Source organism: Myotis myotis, unplaced genomic scaffold, assembly GCF_014108235.1.
Source record: "Myotis myotis isolate mMyoMyo1 unplaced genomic scaffold, mMyoMyo1.p scaffold_m19_p_4, whole genome shotgun sequence".
Classification (NCBI taxonomy): domain Eukaryota; kingdom Metazoa; phylum Chordata; class Mammalia; order Chiroptera; family Vespertilionidae; genus Myotis; species Myotis myotis.
Genome location: NW_023416346.1, coordinates 111753833 through 111774989, shown reverse-complemented (window position 1 = coordinate 111774989; position 21157 = coordinate 111753833). Strand labels below are relative to the sequence as shown.

The window sequence follows — 21157 nt, the reverse complement described above, 5'->3', positions numbered from 1 at the left end:
GGTTCTCAACCTGTGGGTCGCGACCCCTTTGGAGGATCGAACGACCCTTTCACAGGGGTCGCCTAAGACCATCGGAAAACACATATATAATTACATATTGTTTTTGTGATTAATCACTATGCTTTAATTATGTTCAATTTGTAACAATGAAATTGGGGGTCACCATAACATGAGGAACTGTATTAAAGGGTCTCGGCATTAGGAAGGTTGAGAACCACTGCACTAGAGGCAAAGAGGCCATGGAGAAGGCCAGTACAGTATACTCATAAGAAGGGCAAGGACTAAGAAGGTTGGGGACAGAGCAGAGAGTGGCAGGTGAATGTACATGGCACCGCAGAGGGACAAAATACAGGAAGTAAGTATGGAATTTAGTCACCTGTGCCCAGTAGTTGGGCTTAGCCAAAGTAAGGAATGGGTCCAAGTAGAGGAATTTCTGTTTGGGAAATGTTTGTGATACTGGTAGGCTATATATTGCACATATTTGGAAATGTGGAATGAGTTTAGTATAGAAGTAGAGATTTTGAATTTCCTCGGTTTAGAAATGATTTTTTTGAAACAATAGGAAGAGATGAAATTACCAAGAAAAAAATACACAGGTAGAGGAGATACTTAGAAGTAAGACAAAGAGAGAGTATTCAGGAAAAAAAATACAATGTAGTTATTCATTTATGTGGAAATCCAGGGTAGAGATATTTAAGAGGGAGGCTTGGTCAATAGTGTAAAAAAACTAGAAAAAGATCATGGAGGTTGAGAATGAGAATAGACCATTGTACATAGAAATTAGGTCTTCAGTGGGACCTCCAAGAATGAAGCTTTAGTAGAGTGCTCAAGATGGAAGCCAGGTTGCAAATGGTCAAATATGTGTTGTGGGCAGGTAAAAAAATAGAGACAACAAGACAGAATGTGCTTTGCAAAAGTCCAACCATCCAGGAATGGTGAGTGAAGTAGGCAGTTTGTTAGGTTAACAAGATCATACCAAGTTTGAAGAATTTTGTTGGTGTTTTTATTTTTTAAAAAAATATATTTTATTGATTTCAGAGAGGAAGGGAGAGGAAGAGAGCTAGAAACATCATTGATGAGAGAGAATCATCAATCGGCTGCCTTCTGCATGCCTCACACTGGGGATCAAGCCCGAAACCTGGGCATGTGCCCTGACCAGGAATTGAACCACGACCTCCTGGTTCATAGGTCCACACTCAACCACAGAGTCACGCTGGCCAGGCTTGTTGTGTTTTTAGTCACTGCAAGACCAGAGGATGTTTCTTTGGAGTCTGAGCAGAGAACAGATGGAGGTTGTAAAATCAACAGGAGATAAGTGATTGATGAGCAGAACAAACTCCTAAGAAGTTGGAGAGATTGGGACTGGGAATTTAGTTAATCTTTCTGAAACTCAGCAGGGAACCTGTGACAGTCAGCTCAGAATTCAGTGGAAAGCCCATCTCTGTTTCTGGGTGGAAGACCAGATTATGGGTGATGCTGATTTTTCTTTATTTGTATTTTTAAGGGTTTTTTTTTAAATGAACATGAATTATTTGACCATGAATTTTGCTTTAAGAAAAAGAACCTAAGATAGATACCCCCTCTCCCCAGAGGCACTAAGGGTAATAAATGAGGCCTTTTACCTCCTTCACAGCTTCAGCCAGGGCCACTCCCCGTCCCACAGTGCACCATCTTTGGCACACTTCTCCATGAAGGATAGCAAGCAACCTTTACCTTCACAGAAGTTAGGAAGGGCAGGCATCTTTTTGTGATGTTTGAACACAGGACAATCTTGAGGAAGACCACATGAATGCTGAAAGCACCATATCTGTTGGATGACTTGGAAGAAAGAATAATAAAATTTAAGAGGAAAATAATTGCCCGTGTACTGCTTTGAAAGCTGTGGCCTCAGTGTAGCAAGGGAGTCTCTTCATACATTGCTAATGCTCATTAATTACTTAGTAAGTGTACTAACTTAAGGATTCACTTTTACTAAGTGCTTCGAGCCTTCGCATCAATTTTGTACTTTTGAGACTTGTACACCAGCGTTCATAGGAACAATGTTTATATGAGTGCTAAATTGATGTAGATTTCTCCTTTAAAAGTGTGAAACATCATAAATTTCCATTTTATGAATATTTATTAAAGTGTAGAACTTCGGACATATAGCCTTTTCAGTGTTGTAGAAGAAAAAGGTATAAGTGATTTAGGTGTTTAACTTGTAGATGTATTACTACTGTACTTAATGTTATTTGATTGGTGTCTTTAAAAACATAGATATTCATTAATCCCATGCTCCCTGAAAGTGTCAGCTGTGCATCAAACAGGCTGAGAATATGTTGCGTGTCCCCAAAAAATGTATATACACTTAACAACTGATAGCTCAATTGATGTTTCTTCCCTTTCAAATTTAACCCATTGGGATTAATAATTATTCAAAGTGTGGCCCTAGCCGGTTTCACTTAGTGGGTAGAATGTCAGCTTGTGGACTGAGGGGCCCCAGGTTCAATTTTGGTCAAGGGCATATGCCCAGGTTGTGGGGCATGCAGGAGGCAGCCAATCAGTGATTTTCTCTCATCATTGATGTTTCTATCTCTCCTTCTCCCTTCCTTTCTGAAATCAATGAAAATATATTGAAAACTAAACAAAAAATTAATCAATAACAAAAAATAATATTCAATGTGCATATACATTTGGGGGGGCACCCTGTATTTGGGTGAAAAGAGATAGAATGTCTTGGGCTAATTCATATGTGTGTGTGTGTAAATATATATATATATATATATATATATATATATATATATATATATATATATTTACTCCCTTTAGAGAGTAAGGGAGAGAGACAGAATAAGAGAGACAGAAACATCTAGATATATAGAAGGCTAATATGCTTTGTGTCCATCTGGGTAATGACATCACGTAACAACACCTGTCTTCCTCTCCCTAGCGACTAACCGCCTTGGAGTTTCTTCAGCCCAGGAACATGACTTGCTTTATAGCCAGGTGCAAACAGTTTACAGTTTAACCAAATGTCTGTGAAGCATTTTCCCCTGCCTCATCTAATTTGATCCTCACAGAAGTCCTGGAGTAGGTAGATAGGAGACTCGGTGGAATCCTATTTTCTTTTCATTAGCCAGAAAACGGAGATTTAGAAAGCTTAGAAACTTGACCCAACTTAAAAGAAGTAAGAAATGGTGGACCTTGATAATGACTTCAGGTTTTCTCACTGCACAGAATATAGTCACACACTGCTGCAGTTAAATATTTTACCCTTTGTTCTCCCTTCGTGATCTACAATAATAATCTGCTTCGTGTTGATATTTACTGCTGTGTTGCTGACAATTACCTGAAAGAGAAGTTGGGGTGCTTCGCTGGGCTGGAAAAGGTTTTGCTAAATCAGAAAGCAGGTCTAATTAAGCAAATTTATTCTATATCTATAAAAGGCTAAGTTGACTCGTGCATGTGCGATACATATAAAGCTCTTGCTGGCACCAATCACACACGTGAGTTTTGATCTGTCATTGTTGATCGTGAATTTGGTTGACACTTCTATTATAGAGAAAGGGCAAATAACGGTATTAAAATATTTCTTCTAATCAATTTCCTTTCAATGTGCATGAATTTGTACACCAGGCCACTAGTCAATGATAAAAGAGAATCATGAATTGGCTACCTCCTGCACACCCCCTACTGGGTATAGAGCCCACAACCCAAGCATGTGCTTCAACCAGGAATTGAACTGTGACCTCCTAGTTCATAAATTGATGATCAACCACTGAGCCATGCTGGCCAGTTTGGGCTAATTCTTATTCAGAACAATGGTACCTGGAAAAATGTTGATGGGGACAAAATTGCCCTCGGTTTCTGTTTGCAGCGGGTGGGGCCTGTTGACATCGTGCTGACTGGATAAGCTACTGCTGAGATCCCTCTGTGACAGAGCAGAGCAGCCGGGCCCATGGGGAGGGAATCCTGAGCCCAAGCAGGATAGTTTGTGGAAAGCCAAGGGTGACAATCACAGCCAACTCAGTTAAAACTGTTTCCCTGTGACCCTTACTGGTATCAGTTTATGCTGCTTATCTGCCCGGCACAAGTCAAAACTACTCACGTCCACATGCCAGACTTGTTGCATAGTCCAAAGCTTATGCTGATAAAGCTGCCACAGGATAAATTCAGTTCTTCCATGGCAGCCCTGTTGCATCTTGGCCCTGACTCTCCCGGCGGCTGTTAGAATGCACAGTCTTGCAGAGGGAACGGGAAAGCTAGGCCTGAGTAGCCTTTCCCTGTATGCCACTCCTGTCCCCACAGTCCAACTACACTTTTCGATACTCTGCACTTGGACTTCTCTTTGTGCCAGAAGAGAGCGGTGTTACTGTTTGTGACTGTTCTAATTATGGAGCTAAGCTGGCCTGCCCCATTGATGAATGGCCCTTAATCACAATGCTTCAGTCCACATGGATGAGTAGCAATGTCACTGTGACTGAAAGTGGAATTAGTTGTAATTCAGTGATATTTTATAAACAGCCTTGGGCTATGACTGACTAAGTACCGGATGCCATTCCTGCCTTTTCCCATTAAGATTACACTAGGCACATTTTCTTCTAGACTGACCTTTAAAACATGTTTCCAAAAGGAGTATGTGGTATTTGTTAGCTGTTGGAACTCTTCTAGTTTATTTCTTCTAAAACTTTATTTTTTAATGTATTTTTATTGATTTCAGAGAAGAAGGGAGAGGAAGAGAAAGATAGAAACATCAATGATGAGAAAGAATCATTGATCAGCTCTCTCCTGCATGCCCCACAATGGGGATCGAGCCCCCAACCCGAGCATGTGCCCTGGAATCGAACCGTGACTTCCTGATTCATAGGTCAATCAATGCTCAAACATTGAGCCATGCCAGCTGGGCCTAAAACTTTAATATAATGACTTTTATTGTACTAAGTATCAATTTGAGTAATTTGTATTATTAGTATTTCACTACTTACTTTTAATAAAATTGTCATACTGTTTATTCTTCCCCCAATTATAGGTATGGAACAGGCTGCTTCTTACTATGTAATACAGGCCGTAAGGTGGGTGTTTTTTTGTCTTTTTTTTTCAAATTAAAAGATTGAGCATCATTTACCATTAAGTTACTTTTAAGCTTCAGCTTTTACTTAATCTTTATCAGGGTTTAATTAAGAACTCAATGATGAATATCACTAAATTTGAATGTTTCGAATAAGAACCATTCTAAGTTATTTGAATTTTATATTTTTTTATTGTGTTGGGGGGATATGTACATTAGGACCTTGTTAGATTCTTAATGCAAACCTAATTTGGAACAAGAGATAAACTTTTTGTACTGTTTAAGTGTATTGCTCCTAATACTGGAATTTTGACTAAGATTGATTTATTTTTAAATTGTTATATTTATTGAATTATTTTGTACCTAGGTTATTTTAGCTTTACAAAATAAGCTATCTTTTCGTTTTCCTGAATACTGAAGTCTTTTTCTCTTTCCTATAGTGTGTATTTTCTGAACATGGCCTTCTGACCACAGTGGCTTACAAACTCGGTAGAGATAAACCTGTATATTATGCACTGGAAGTAAGTATTTTTCAGTTAATATAGATACTATGTCACACAATCAAAACTAAGAAAATTGCAGTCTTTTCTAACATCTTTTCTGGTAATTCTTAATATATAGGACTGAAAAACTCTGTTTTCTTCTTGACATTTGGTTGAGTGGAAGGAACCTGGGACAGAACTGGGGGTCAGGACTCCCAGGAGACCTTGAATATATTGGTTCCTCAGTTCTTTTGCCAATTAATTGTGGGACCTTAACCACATTGCTATTATTTAGCTGCTTCACAATGTAAGATTTTTCTATTTCTAAAATATAATGAGGCATTGATTTGCTCTAATATTTCTTTCAGCTTGAGTATTCAGGGTTTGTTTTTTTAAATATATTTTTGAGGGGGAGAGAGAGAGAGAGAGAGAGAGAGAGAGAGGGAGAGAGAGAGAGAGAGAGAGAGAGAGAGAGAGAGAGAGAGAGAGAGAGAGAAACATCAGTGATGAGAAAGAATCATTGATTGGCTACTTCCTGAACACCCCACACTGGGGATTGAGCCTGCAACCTGGGCATGTGCCCTGACCAGGAATCGAACCAGGACCTCCTGATTTATAGGTCGATGCTCAACCACTGAGCTATGCCGGCTGAGTGAAAATTCTTTTTTTAAAAATATATTTTATTGATTTTTTTTACAGAGAGAAAGGGAGAGGGATAGAGAGTTAGAAACATCGATGAGAGAGAAACATTGATCAGCTGCCTCCTGCACACACCCTACTGGGGATGTGCCCGCAACCAAGGTACATGCCCTTGACCGGAATCGAACCTGGGACCCTTCAGTCTGCAGGCCGATGCTCTATCCGCTGAGCCAAACCGGTTAGGGCCGAAAATTCTTTTTTTATGACTACTGTGCCCCAGTGTTTCAAAGAGAAATACTGGGCAAAAAAGGCAGAGCAGCTTTTCTTCATGTGTCTCTCCATAAAAATACTTTGTGTCACATTTTGATGTGGGAAATGAAGTGAGAAGATTTATGCCATATTTCACTGAAAGCATTTGTTTTAAAACATGTTTGTAGATTCTAGTAGGAATGTCAGCCTAAGTCTATAGGGCTTTATGGTAGGTTTGTATTAAAAACCTTAGAAACATTTACTTCAAAAGTCAAAGAAGCAGTACCCTTTGTAAAATCAGATACATTTCTGCCTGGCCAGTGTGGCTCAGTGGTTGAGCATCGACCTATGAACCAGGAGGTTGCATGTGCCCGGGTTGCATGCTCTATCTCCAGTGGGGGGCGTGCAGGAGGCAGCCGATCAGTGATCCTCTCTCATCATTAATATTTCTCCCTTCCTTTCTGAAATCAATAAAAAAATATATTTTTTAAAAATCAGATACATTTCTCTTTTTTTAAATCATCACCCAAGGATATTTTTTCCATTGCTTTCTAGAGAGAGTGGGGGGGACAGGGGGAGGGAAGAGGTGGGAATAGAGAGAGAAACATTGATGTGATGTGAGGGAGACAAATTCACTAGTTGCCTCCTACACGTGCCCCACCTGGGGCTAGGGAACTTGCAACCAAGGTAAGTACCCTTGACTGGGAACTGAACCTGAGACCCTCAGTCCACAGGCTGACGGTCTAACCAGCCAGGGCAATGCAATTCTTAAAAATACTTCTTTACAATTAATTTTAAATGCTCCCGTTTATTACACAAATATATTGTATGATCTGAAAAGTTACTGAGCCTTGTTTCCTGGAGTATCTATCTATCTATATAAAAGCCTAAGCGACCGGATGGTAGCTATGATGCACACTGACAACCAGGGGGCAGACGCTCAACACAGGAGCTGCCGAGCCGTGGTGACTTGGCAGCTGCGGTTCTTGGGTGACGCACCCGGAACCAGAGAGGAGGGAGCCCGATTCCTGGGTGCGTCACCCAAGAACTGCCCTCTCACACTCCATGACCCCTCGGAGGATGTCAGAGAGCTGGTTTCGGCCAAGGGACCCCACTGGTGCACGTAAATTGGGCCTCTAGTCTAATAATTTGGTCAAAGTATTAGATTTGCTTTTAGTTAAAACATTTTTTTAGTTGTTAAGCCTAGAGCATGTGGGGTTTTAGTTTATTTCAGTTATTTCTTGCCCTCCCCCTATATAAGTACTGTAACCTCTGCCCCAACCCCTTTTCTGTGGATAATAGGAGCATTTGTGAAACACTTGTTCTGTGTATTCAAGATATCCTAATACTTCTCAGAACGTAAACTCTTACAAGCCCTCTCTCCCTTTGTTTCCACTATGGAAAGCTCAGTGGATAGAGCATTGGCCTGTGGACTGAAGGGTCCCAGGTTCGATTCTGGTCAGGGGCGCATACCTTGTTTGCAGGCTCCTCCTTGGCCCGGGTCCTGGTCAGGGCTCGTGCAGGAGGCAACCAATCGATGTGTTTCTCTCACATCGATGTTTCTCTCTTTCCCTCTCTCTTCCGCTCTCCTTAAAAATCAATGGAAAAATATCCTCGGGTGAAGATTTAAAAAAAAAAACTTCCGCAGGTCACATGATTTCTAAATTCTTTTTGGTTCTGGGCTGCCTTCATTGCATGCATTCCATTTTGCCACTGTCTTCCAGAACAGAATAGAATATTCCATATGCAACCTGATGTGTATTCGAGAGAGTGATTTGGGCATCTCTGACCATAAACACTACTTTGGCTGCTCTAGCCTGAGAGTTCATTAATTTGATCTGATAACCTCATCATATCCTTGGCTCCAGGAGCTCATGCTAAAATATCTAGTGCTTTTCCAAATGAGTCATTGTCAAGACAAGTCCTGCTCCATTCTGTACTTGCACAGATCTTTTGTTCCTCTAAATTCTGGTCTGCATTTTCCTTTTAAATTTCATGATAGTGATTTCAGCCTATGCCAGCCAACACAGACTCTATTCTGTTACTCTTCCAGTTTTGGCTCATCTGGAGGCTTAATAAGCATATGCTCTCTGATTTTGTTTCAATTCATGTAACTTTGTTTAGATTCATAAAATTTTAAAGCAGAGAGGGATAATAGATTAGGTGACAACAGGCTTTGCTACACCCTCCTCTCCCTTGTTTTACACACATGAGGAATCTGAGAGTAGACAAGTGAAATTGGAGTCACTTGGCCAAGGTAACTTTTGACAGCCAGTAAGTAGCTGATCCAGGAGGCAAATATCCAGGTTATTGGGCTTCAAAGTCTAGATGGATAAGCCACCCCACTATGCCTTCTCCTTCCTTGTAAATCTGGATATTCAGGACTCCAGTCTCCCAAGTCCAGTATTTTTTGTTTGTTCGTTTGTTTTTTATTTACTGAGAGCAAAAGAGGAAGAGAGAGATATGAGACAGAGAGAGAGAGAGAGACATCAATTTGTTGTTCCACTTTTTTATGCATTCATTGGTTGCTTCTTGTATGTGCTCTAACCGGCCATTGAACCCACAACCTTAGCATGTAAATGATCAAACAATTTTTTAAAAATTAAATCAAACATGCCGTAACCGGTTTGCTCAGTGGATGGAGCATTGGCCTGCGGACTCAACGGTCTCAGGTTCAATTCTGGTCAAGGGCATGTACCTTGGTTGCGGGCACATCCCCAGTAGGGAGTGTGCAGGAGGCAGCTGATCCATGTTTCTCTCTCATCGATGTTTCTAACTCTCTATCCCTCTTCCTTCCTCTCTGTAAAAAAAAAGTCAATAAAATGTAAAAAAAAATTAAATCAAACAAACAAATTAACAAAAAGGCAGGGATTAAAGCTAGATTGTTAAAATTTTTTCTAACAAATAAGTTCCTGCTTATTGCACTTGGTCATACTGCTTCCTTTTTTCTGTAAGTGCTCACAAAGCATATATTCAATACTCATTTTTTAATTTGACAGATTATTGTTAGGCTTGGCAATTTTAGGTATTAAAACTTTACTTTCATCCTGGCCGGTTTGGCTCAGTGAATAGAGCATTGGCCAGCAGACTGAACAGTCCCAGGTTCGATTTCAGTCAAGGGCGCAATGCCTGGGTTGTGGGCTTGGTCCTCAGTAGGAGACGTGCAGGAGGCAGCTGATCAATGATTCTATCTCAACATTGATGTTTCTGTATCTCTCTCCCTCTCCCTTCCTCTCTGAAATCAATAAAAATATATTTTTTTAAAAAGGATATTTTTAAAAAATATTTTTCCCTTTATTGAATAAGATATTACAAATGTGCCCTTATCCCCCCCCCCAACGTCCCCTCATCCCCCCAATTCTGCCCTCACCCTCACCCCCTGTTGTCCACATCCGTCACTTATGCTTATAGGCATGCATACAAGTCCTTTGGTTGATCTTTCCCCCTCACCCCCACCCTCCCCTGCCTTCCCTCTGAGTTTTGAGCATCTGATCGATGCTTCTCTGTCTCTACATCTGTTTTTGTTCATCGGTTTATGTTGTTCATTATAATCCACAAATGAGTGAGAGCATGTGATAGTTATCTTTCTCTGACTGACTTATTTCACTTAGCATAATGCTCTCCAGCTCCATCCATGCTGTTGCAAATGGTAGGAGTTCCTTCCTTTTTACAGCTGCATAGTATTCCATTGTGTAGATGTGACAACGTTTATTAATCCATTCATCTGCTGATGGGTACTTAGGCTGATTCCAAATCTTAGCTATGGTACATTGTGCTGCTATGAACATAGGGATGCATATACCGTTTCTGATTGGTGTTTCTGGTTTCTTGGGATATAGTCCTAGAAGTGGGATCACTGGGTCAAATGGAAAAAAAGGATAGATGATTACTATTATTAAAAAATAAAAATTAAAAAAAAAAACCTTTGCCGAACCGGTTTGGCTCAGTGGATAGAACGTCGGCCTGCGGACTCAAGGGTCCCTGGTTCGATTCCGGTCAAGGGCATGTATCTTGGTTGCGGGCACGTCCCCACTGAGGGGCGTGCAGGAGGCAGCTGATCGATCTCTCTCATCGATGTTTCTGACTTTCTATCCCTCTCCCTTCTTCTCTGTAAAAAATCAATAAAATATATTTAAAAAAGAAAAAGTTTTTTTAAAAACAAACAAACAAACAAAAAAACCTTTACTTTCTATCCCTTTTAAAAACTGAAACTAACCTGGACCCTTAATTAAAAAAAAAAAAAGGAAGAAAAACAACAATAAAAAAGCCTCACTAAAAAAAACCAAAAACAAAAAAACTGAAACTAGCTATCCATCGTAGTTTTTAGTCTTCTTTTATTTCCCTGTGATTTGGAAGCTACAAAATGCATTTCTAATATTTTGTTTTGTTTTGTTTTTCTTTTGTAGTACTTTTAAATTTAAGGTATTACTTAATTACACATTTTCCTAAGTGTTTTTAGTTGTTTAGTGTTTTTAACCTCCTGGCCATTTGAGGACCCCACCACCTTCACCAGCAATCATGTTGTTGTGCTTAGTTTTCATTTCCCCTTTTTCTTGAACATGCAATAATTGGTCCTATTTTCTTTTCAGTTGATAGTAAATCGTATTTATGAGTCTGGGTTGGTAAACCTGTTTCTTTTGCCCTCTAAACAGAGAGAAACATTCACTTGAGAGAAACACATCAATTGGTTGCCTCCTGCAGGAGCCCTGACCAGGGCCCAGGCCAGGAAGGAGCCTGCAACCAAGGTACATGCCCTTGACTGGAATCGAACCCGGGACCCTTTGGTCTGCAGGCTGATGCTCTATCTACTGAGCCGAACTGGCTAGGGCCAGTATGTACTTTTTGATCTGGCTTGTTTCATTGAACTTTTGTGTTTGTGAGATTCATCCATATTGTTAAATAGAACTATTGTTTCATTCTTTTTTTATTACCACATGAAAATACCACCAGCAGCGTCTGGGAACACTAATTTACTCATCATCTCTATTCTACAGTTTGTTCCATCTATTACATTTTTAAATTTCACTCAGTAATTTCATTTCTTCATTTGTTATTTTTATTTCTCTTTTGGTTCCTAATTTTATTAAATTTTTAATGGAAATCCTATTTTTTCATTTTATTACTTTTAGCACATACTTATTTTAAAGTCTTTGTCAGACTGGAGTGAATTCTATTCCAGCTGTTAGGTTTTGTTGACTGATGTCTTAATAGATTTCTTGTATTTTGGAATTTTCACTTCCTGTTTCTTCTATGAAGCAGTAGCCTTAGGCAACAAGTGGACAGTTGCTTGTTTGCAGGCGTTCCTACACTGGTAGGAGATCGCCACCTAGCCCCTGGCTTCAAGCACTGAAGCTGATTCTATTCCTTGTCTTTTATACCAAGCATTTTGGGTCCCTTTCCTCCAGAGGAACCAATTTTCAGCCACCACTCCTGCTCCCAGACATACAGAGAAATGAATCAGAATCCATCATGCTGTGACTTTAAGTCATGCATTTCTGTTTCTGTCCACATCTTTTCTATATATGAGTCAGCGTGTGTTATTTCAGTTTTCTCTTGTTACATTTTGCCTGTGATCCTCTGTGTTTACACATCCTCCTGGCGTGTGATTCATCTGGGCCTGACATGGTTCCCATTTTCACTCTCCGTGAAAAGGAATTGGGTCACATGACCCTTCCCTTGCTCTAAGACTTTAAACGCGTATTTAACTGCTTAAATTTGTCACGCTGTTTCTAGTTGGAAATTTTTTCTTAGTGGTGGAAAAGACAAGTGAAATAGGACAGTTGAGTGTTTCTGCTTTCCTTGTGCTGTCTATTAATAGCGCATTATCTTCCAGAAGTTGTGTTTCCTCCCTTGTTCATCTGTTTATAAATATTACTTCATAAAACAGAATCCTTTTGGGGGCTTTAATATGATTATGAACTAGAGCTTATTTAGGATCTGTGCCTTCTGTGTGCTGTATTCTGTCACTAGGATATAAATACCCTGAAGCCAGGCTACTTGTCTTTTTTATCACGCCACCTCAGCCAGCTGACATGTAGTAGAAGTAGACACTCAATAAATATTGTTTACATTACCAAATCCTATGTTATGCCATTTTTTTCTGCTTAAATATGAGCTTCAAAGGGGGTTTCCTGTATCCCCCACCTTGGTTTATTTAAATGTCCTTTCTCCCATCTCTTCTTTTACACAATTTATGATTATAGTGTTAAGATTTTAGAGTTGTTATCCCTCTTGAGCCAGCTATCCTATTTTAGGTATAAGCCTATGCATTAGTTAACGATTGCTGTATAATGATATCACCACAAATGTCAGTGGCTTAAACCGTGCCCATGTATTTATTATCTCACAATTCCCATGGGTCAGGAGTTCCAAAGCTGAAATTTTTTAAATTTTATTCATCTGGTAGTGTCATACACAGAGAATATGCGCAGTAAAACTTTTTATAGTGATAGCATATACTTCTCTTGGATTCCTTTTTTTTTCCATAGGGTTCTGTAGCTATAGCCGGTGCTGTCATTCGCTGGCTAAGAGACAATCTTGGAATTATAAACAGCTCAGACGAAATTGGTGAGTATGTTCTAACAAAGGGTTAGAAGCTGAATAACGAAAATGTTAAATATTTTATCTTTGCAATCTGTTAGTCTTTGCGCTTTTATCCTATGTGTGATATTAACATATATGGATCCCTATTATTAGTTTCATTTATACATAAAAGACTAGTTTGTGAAGATTTGTAAAACAATGAATTAACATATTTAGAGTTGGTTATTATTAAACTGGCAAAGTAGGGCATAAAATTTAATCAAGTGTAAAATCGAACACCAAAGATTTGCCAGAACCTTCAGGGGAAGTAGTCCAGTTAAATTTATCCGATGAGAAAGAGCTTTAACTCTTGAATTAGAGTGAGAATTAAAACTCTAGTAACTATAATTAACTCCATTAATTAAGTATTAATGTGGCTATTTTCGATTTATGGATAATTATTATTTTTAAAAAATATTTTATTGATTTCAAAGAGGAAGGGAGAGGGAGATAGAATGATGAGAGAGAATCATTGACCAGCTGCCTCCTACATGCCCCCTACCGGGGATCAAGCCTGCAACCCCTGCATGTGCCCTTGACCAGAACCTTGACCAGGACAGCACTATATCCACTGAGCAAAACCGGCTAGGGCTATGGATAATTATTTTGAACTCACCTACCCACACTTTCATCTGACTTGTTTAATTTTGCCCGAAGGTGAGATAATCAGAAACACATATTTGATTATGGATGCATTGGAGGCCACTTCTTCTTATTCCAGTCAACAACCTTAAAAATAGTGGAAATGAGCTGAAGTACCTTAACGAAACGAATCCAGTTCTTTTATTTTGGGGGGCTAGGTTACATTTTAGTTGTGGTATTCAATGTGGAGCAATTTATTTTGGTTCCTTCTAGCATACTGCTATAATTAGGAACATTTTATGGTACTAATGAATATTTATGGTACTAATGACTAGGAAACAAAAAGTCCTGTCCTCCTAATTTTTTAATGGATGTGTTTATTGACTAAAGTAAATAGAATATATTAGAGTGACTTTTATTTTTCTTTTCTTTAATGTTAGAAAAACTTGCTAAAGAAGTAGGTACTTCTTATGGCTGCTATTTCGTCCCAGCGTTTTCAGGGTTATATGCACCTTACTGGGAGCCCAGTGCAAGAGGGTAAGAATTTAAAATAAGGTATGCTTTTGTGGGTTTAATATTAGTCAAGAGTTTCCTACCTATTTTCAAATTATTTTGAATCATCTGCCAATAAGCCCCCACCATGTTGATATGTATATTAGTGTTATTACCTTTTTTTATTATTGACTTCAGAGAGGGAAAGGGAGAGAGAGATAGAAACATCAATGATGCGAGAGAATCGATGATTGGCTGCCTCCTGCACACCCCACACTGAGGATCAAGCCTGCAACCCAGGCATGTGCCCTGCACTAGAATCGAACCTGGGACCCTTCAGTCCGTAGGCTGTAGCTCTATTCATTGAGCCAAACCAGTGAGGGCTTATTATTTTTTATCTTCAAGGCATCTGCAAGTTCTGTATCCAAGGGATATCATCTCGATAAATGCTGATTTGGTTTTATATTTTTGTCACCTATTTATATGGATCATGAACTTTTTCATATGTGGGTGCAGGATTTTGGACCACATTGACTTTCTAAGCTACTTAATGTTTATGTCCAGTGTTGGTTTTAATTTATATATTAAATTGGGGTGACATTGGTCAACATGAATATATAGGTCTCAGGTGTGGGTTTCTATGTCACAAGATCTGTATATTGCACCCTGTGCCCACCAACCAAAGTCAAATCTTCTCCTGTCACCTCATATTAGGAGCCCTTCTCCCCCCCACCTCTGTTGTTGTTCTTAATTTCTATTTTTCCCCCTGCACATTCCTAACAAATTCAGCCTTTCTGTATTCAGGATATTTCAGACTGATGACTCATTTCTTATCACTCTAATCTTAAAAATATTTGTGTTTTTAGGATCATCTGTGGGCTCACTCAGTTCACCAATAAATGCCATATTGCTTTTGCTGCATTAGAAGCTGTTTGTTTCCAAACCCGAGAGGTAATAAATATGGGCTTATTTTCTTATGCTTAATCTGCTTTTATCATTCTTTTTTTTTTTAATATATTTTATTGATTTTTTACAGAGAGGAAGGGAGAGAGATAGAGAGTTAGAAACATCAATGAGAGAGAAACATCGATCAGCTGCCTCCTGCACATCTCCTACTGGGGATGTGCCTGCAACCCAGGTACATGCCCTTGACCGGAATCGAACCTGGGACCTTTCAGTCCGCAGGCCGACGCTCTATCCACTGAGCCAAACCGGTTCCGGCTGCTTTTATCATTCTTAAACAAATTACATATGCGTGTCAGAAATTTTGTGCATTTTTAAATACTTATTAAATACTTAATCAAAAATTAAACCTGCTTAAACACTAATGTGATGAATGTAAGTTTTTGTTCTTTTTGCCAGCTGGTATTACCTTCTGAGTTCCTGTCATCTGCCAGGCACTGGGCATTTTATGATTGGGGGGACGCTCAGTGGGACACATTGGGCAAAGGGAATAGCACTAACAGTCATTGAGGCGGGGAACCTGGGCATAAAATAGAGTTTTTTGGTTTGAGTGAGTACAGACGTGTAGGGAGAGAAAAGGTTGATTGTGACCAGAACAAAGAGGGCTTAGAAGACCATAATAAGAGTCTAAATTTTATTCTATAGGCTTTGGGAAGCTCTTGAGCATTTTTTTGGATAGAAAATCAACATTTTTAGGGATGTTAATATGAAGTGGTTTATGTTCATTACGTTGGTTTATTTCAGATTCTGGATGCCATGAACCGTGACTGTGGAATTCCACTCAGTCATCTGCAGGTAGATGGAGGAATGACCAACAATAAAATTCTTATGCAGCTACAAGCAGACATTCTGTATATCCCAGTAGGTTAGTAAACCTTTATTCCTTTACATTATGAGACTAATGTTTCTTTTGGAGGAGCTGGTGTTTAGGCATCTGTAAGAAATACAAAGTTGTTGATGTTACTTTCGATGTCCTTTGTCCTCTCAGTGAAGCCTTCCATGCCAGAAACCACTGCCCTGGGAGCCGCCATGGCAGCAGGGGCTGCAGAAGGAGTTGGTGTTTGGAGTCTGGAACCTGAGGATCTGTCAGCTGTCACAGTGGAGCGGTTTGAACCCCAGATCAATGCTGAGGGTACATTTGAAAAAATGAAACTTTTCATGGTGTACTGTGAACAGAGAGCTTGCCTTTCTGTGTATTCATAAATTAAGGGACTAAGGACAATAACAAAAGCTACTGCTTCAAGTTTGGCTACTAAGCGTATTGGGCTTAACTGAATGAGTGTGCATGAGAGAAATCGTTTCTTATTAAAAAAAAAAATCTAGCCCAGCTGGTGTGGCTCAGTGGTGTTGAGCTTCAAGCTATGAACCAGGAGGTCACAGTTCAATTCCTGGTCAGGTCACATGTGCGGATTACAGGCTCAGTCCCCAGTGGGGGGCGTGCAAGAGGCAATGATTCTCATCATTGATGTTTCTATCATTCTCTTCCTCTCCTTTCCTCTCTGAAATCAATAAAAATATCTAAAAAAATATATAAAATCACATCTTTACTCTTCACATTTTTACAGTTCTTTTGTATAGAAGGATAACACTACCACACCATCAGTTCTAGCTTGTTCGAATAGCCTTTTTTATGAAAGGGAGAAGGAGATCTATCAGCCACCCACCCCTAATGTGTACACAGGATCATCTTTGGTGCCAATAGCCCAGTTTTAGGACATGATTAGCCAAGCTATACGATATTCTGGTAACTCATAAGCACAGCAGGGTTAGCCAGACAAAAGCAGCAACAGTTTAAATAAATGAGCATTAAATGTCTTACTCACTTTCTTTCTTTTTATTTCTTTATTGATTTCAGAGAGGAACAGAGAAGGAGAGAGATAGAAACATCAACGATGAGAGAGACTCATTGATTGGCTGCCTCCTGCATACCCCCTACTTGGGATTGAGCCCGCAACCCAGGCATGTGCCCTTGGCTGGAATCGAACCTGGGACCCTTCAGTCCGCAGGCTGACTATCCACTGAGCCAAGCCATCTAGGGCTCTTATTCACTTTCTAACAAACTAAACTAAGGCCCAAGTTCTGAATGACACCTTTATTAAAATAGTATAGTGATTCATCTCTTAAATTGAAACAAATTTTAGTACAATAATATGCTTTCATATATATATTGAATTTGGTTTTATAACTTAAAAAAAAAACCTAAGTGGGCCCAGCCGGCATGGCTTAGTGCCGTGGTCGGCAAACCACGGCTCGTGAGCCACATGCAGCTCTTTGGCCACTTGAGTGTGGCTCTTCCACAAAATACCACATGTGGGCACGCACATACAGTGCGATTGAAACTTCGTGGCCCATGCGCAGAAGTCGGTATTTTGTAGAAGAGCCACACTCAAGGGGCCAAAGAGCCTTATGTGGCTCGTGAGCCACAGTTTGCCGGCCACTGGAGTGGTTGAGCATCAACCTCTGAACCAGGAGGTCACGGTTCGATTCCCCAGTCAAGGCATATGCCGAGGTTGCAGGCTCGATTCCCAGTGTGGGGCATGCAGGAGGCAGCCAATCAATGATTCTCTCTCATCATTGATGTTTCTATCTCCCTCTCCCTTCCTCTCTGAAATCAATATATATATTTGAAAACCTATGCATAAAAATACCATCAAAGTGAATTTTGAGCTATTGGGAAATAAGCTCTAAATTTATTTTAATTTTCTAGAAGACTATGTCAGTGCTTTTTAATTTCATTCACTCTTTTCCGTATACAAGAAAATGGACTGTAATACTAATTATTTTAAAGTCAAGCAGTATGCCATGTACCATGATATAGAAATGTGTTACAAAATCTGATATTCTATCTGTAAATAATTTTTCACTTTTGCAATATTGGATAAAATATGAAGTTGAAAAATTTTTTACACTTCTGAAAAAAAATCAACTTTTTAATAAGCAAATAATGTTCACAGCAAGTATATGGTCTTGAGATGCTAATCCCACTCTTAAATCTAGGAAGTGTTTTGTGCAAAGAGTTGAGGATCACTGTTTTCCTGAAAAGAACTATCTTTGCAATTTTTAAGGCCTTACCCCAGAGTTGATCAGTTATGTCTGTTGTCCTTGCCTTCATCAGTCCCTCTGGTCTTCCCACAACATGCACATGCACACATGCATGCATGTGTACACGCACACTCACAAATGGGCAACTAGATGCAGATAGTTTATTTTGTATTTGTTTTGTTTTTAAAAATATATATATTTTAAAAGATATTTTTTTTGATTTTTTTATAGAGAAGAGGGGAGAGGGATAGAGAGTTAGAAACATCAGTGAGAGAGAAACATCGATCATCTGCCTCCTGCACACCCCCTACTGGGGTTGTGCCCACAACCAAGGTACATCCCCTTGACCGAAATCAAACCTGGGACCTTTCAATCCTCAGGCCGACGCTCTATCCACTGAGCCAAACCGGTTAGGGCTTTAAATATATTTTTATTGATTTCAGAGAGTAAGGGAGAGGGAGAGAGAGAGAGAGAGAGAAACTGCAATGAAGAGAGAGAATCATTGATTGGCTGCCTCCTGCACGCCCCCTACTGGGGATCGAGCCCACAGCCCAGGCATGTGCTCAGACTAGGAATCAAACTGACCTCCTGGTTCATAGGTCAATGCTCAACCACTGTGCAACACCGGCCAGGCAATAGTTCATTCTTACAGCAAATATTTGTTTAGAGCTTACAAATGGCCTAGTCTCAGCAGGCAGCCTGTCTCCCAGTCACTGGCCATCACTATCAACCGTACTCTCAAATCGGAGTCCTGGTAAAGTCCCACATTAGTTTAATATGTGTAACAATTTGTCAAGGATTCTGAGTGAACATAAGTATAGTGCTTAAAACATCTCAGTAAACAGCCTTTCATGTGTGTGTGTTGTTCCTATCTTCTATTTCTAGAAAGCGAAATTCGTTTTTCTACCTGGAAGAAAGCTGTGATGAAGTCAATGGGCTGGGTTACAGCTGAGTCTTCGGAAAGCGGTAACTATGTTTTTATTATTATTACCACTTTGTCTCACTATGTTTTAAATAGCTTATTTAAGCATCTGACTATTTATACTTACCAAAGCTGTATTACCATATATCTAGAGCTTCTAACATTCTGAAAACACTTTAAGTTCTAAACATAGTGTAAATTATCAGGTTGCTATGCACACATCCTGCCATCTTATTAGTTTATTTCTAGTACTTTGATTTATTGCTTTGTTTTCTAAAAGTAAAATTATTTCTAGTTCCTACTTGTTTTTCTAGTTTCTCCTTAATGAAAAAACAATCAACTACAATCTTTGTTGTTTTTTTTCCTCCTAATGTCTTACTTTACCTTTTTGGGGGGCCGTCTTCATGACCTGAACTAATAATCGCTTAGGTAGGAAAGTATTCAGTTGAAGTAGTAAACCATCTATATATATATAAAAGCCCAGCCATCAGAACGGCAGAATGAATGGTGGCTATGACACGCACTTTGGCAGCCAACCAGCCTGCTCCAGGCCCCGATTGGCCCCTCCCCAGGCGACCAAGCCCCCAATCAGCCCCCAACACCCAAATCAGGGGTGTGCTGGCCGCCAACTGCCTGTGGCCCCTCCCCCCAGCAGCCTAGCCCAATGGGCCCCCATCCGAGTGGGCCAGCCGGACCCCACCTGTGCACGAATTCGTGCACCAGGCCTCTAGTTTAGTTATAAACAGCCTTAAGCTTCCTTTAATATGCCTGTGCTATTTAAACAGCCTTAAACAGGCCTTTAATATAACAATATTTTTTTTATTTGCTAAATATAAGATTTGGAACGTAATGAAATTTATTTACAGAAGCATATACTTTGCTGAAGAAGAGTTTATAAGTGAAATATAACCTGCCTTCCAAACCAAAGTAGGTATAGAACCACTTTTTTCCCCACCTCCACCCCTACAACCACTTTTTATTTGTTTTTTGTTGATTTGAGAGAGAGAGAGAAACATCACTTTCTTGTTCTACTTATGCATTTATTGCTTGCTTCTTATTTATGCCCTTACCGGGGATCAAACCTGTAACCTTGATGCTCTAAAAACTGAGCTACCTGGCCAGGGCCAAAACCACTTTTAAAGCATCTGGGTTTTAGGAGAAGCTTCTGGAACTGTTCACTCCCACGGATCACTATGATCTGTATTTTTAGTCTTGGATGTTCCTACTTGAAGATTTGCTTTTTCTCCTAAGTAAGTGTAATACCCTTTTTTCTCCGATCTCTTATTTTCAGTTAGAAAACATCAAAATAATCATGTACTCGGACAATTTTTTAGAATGTACATTAATACAATTTAGTTTTCAAATAAGAGTAATATTAACAGTCAGGTGCATTTACTTATATGCCGAATTCTATTTTTTTTTAAATAAAAGAAAACAAAACCAATAAGGTTTGAGATTTATTTATAGTAGGTTAATATAATTTTTCTGATAGCCAAAGCATCTATAATTTGAATTTGGGGGGAATTGGATTGCTTATTTTGTAACTTTTGGGGAAGAAAGCTAAAATCAACAGCCTCCCAAAAAGTTCTCCATTGACTTTCTCTGGCTTTGCCAGTGGAAGGCATATGGTCTACATTATGTTCTTGGCTACTTGTGGCATGCTCTCTGTATTGTCTGTTAATTGTTACAAGCTTTAATATTGATTATATTTTTGAAGTAATAACTCTTTGCTAGCTTTTATGAATATACTATTTTTATAACTTATTGTGTTTTGCTATCATGTGATTCTTAACACAAATATTGTAATTATGTGTCTCTCTTTTGGTTTGCTTGACGGGAAATCCCTTCTACTTGGATGACCACAGGTGACCCTAGTATCTTCTGTAGTCTACCCCTGGGCTTTTTTATAATGAGTAGCATGATAATGTTTATCGGAGCAAGGTACATCTCAGGTCAGTTACTCTTTAAATTAGACAATTTTATTAGTTAGCATTAATATGTTTGTATATAACGCAGCAGAAAGTTTTCAGTATTTTTCATTCTTCCTATGCTTAGGAACCTGGATTATCCATTAAGGGTCTAACTAGACTAATTAATGTTTTGTGGCAGTCAAAATTAAGGACTGAGGCATTGTGTTGTCAACTATAGCAATGAGCA

The 21157-nt window shown here is 39.4% G+C and overlaps 1 protein-coding gene across 7 annotated transcripts in view; it reads left to right on the top strand.

The window, feature by feature from the left end:
• GK (glycerol kinase) overlaps nt 1-21157 on the top strand; it is a 71461-nt gene that overhangs the window by 46671 nt on the left and 3633 nt on the right. For 5 of the 7 annotated variants that reach the window (XM_036304284.1, XM_036304282.1, XM_036304283.1 and 2 more), the window contains 9 exons: nt 5009-5051; nt 5488-5568; nt 12906-12984; nt 14022-14118; nt 14940-15024; nt 15781-15901; nt 16025-16168; nt 18964-19044; nt 20866-20952. In XM_036304284.1, the coding sequence (XP_036160177.1) occupies nt 5009-5051; nt 5488-5568; nt 12906-12984; nt 14022-14118; nt 14940-15024; nt 15781-15901; nt 16025-16168; nt 18964-19044; nt 20866-20952 (818 nt within the window). Of the gene's footprint in view, nt 1-5008; nt 5052-5487; nt 5569-12905; nt 12985-14021; nt 14119-14939; nt 15025-15780; nt 15902-16024; nt 16169-18963; nt 19045-19866; nt 19928-20865; nt 20953-21157 lie in introns of all 7 variants that reach the window. The other 2 variants (XR_004966847.1, XM_036304286.1) reach the window with 2 other exon arrangements.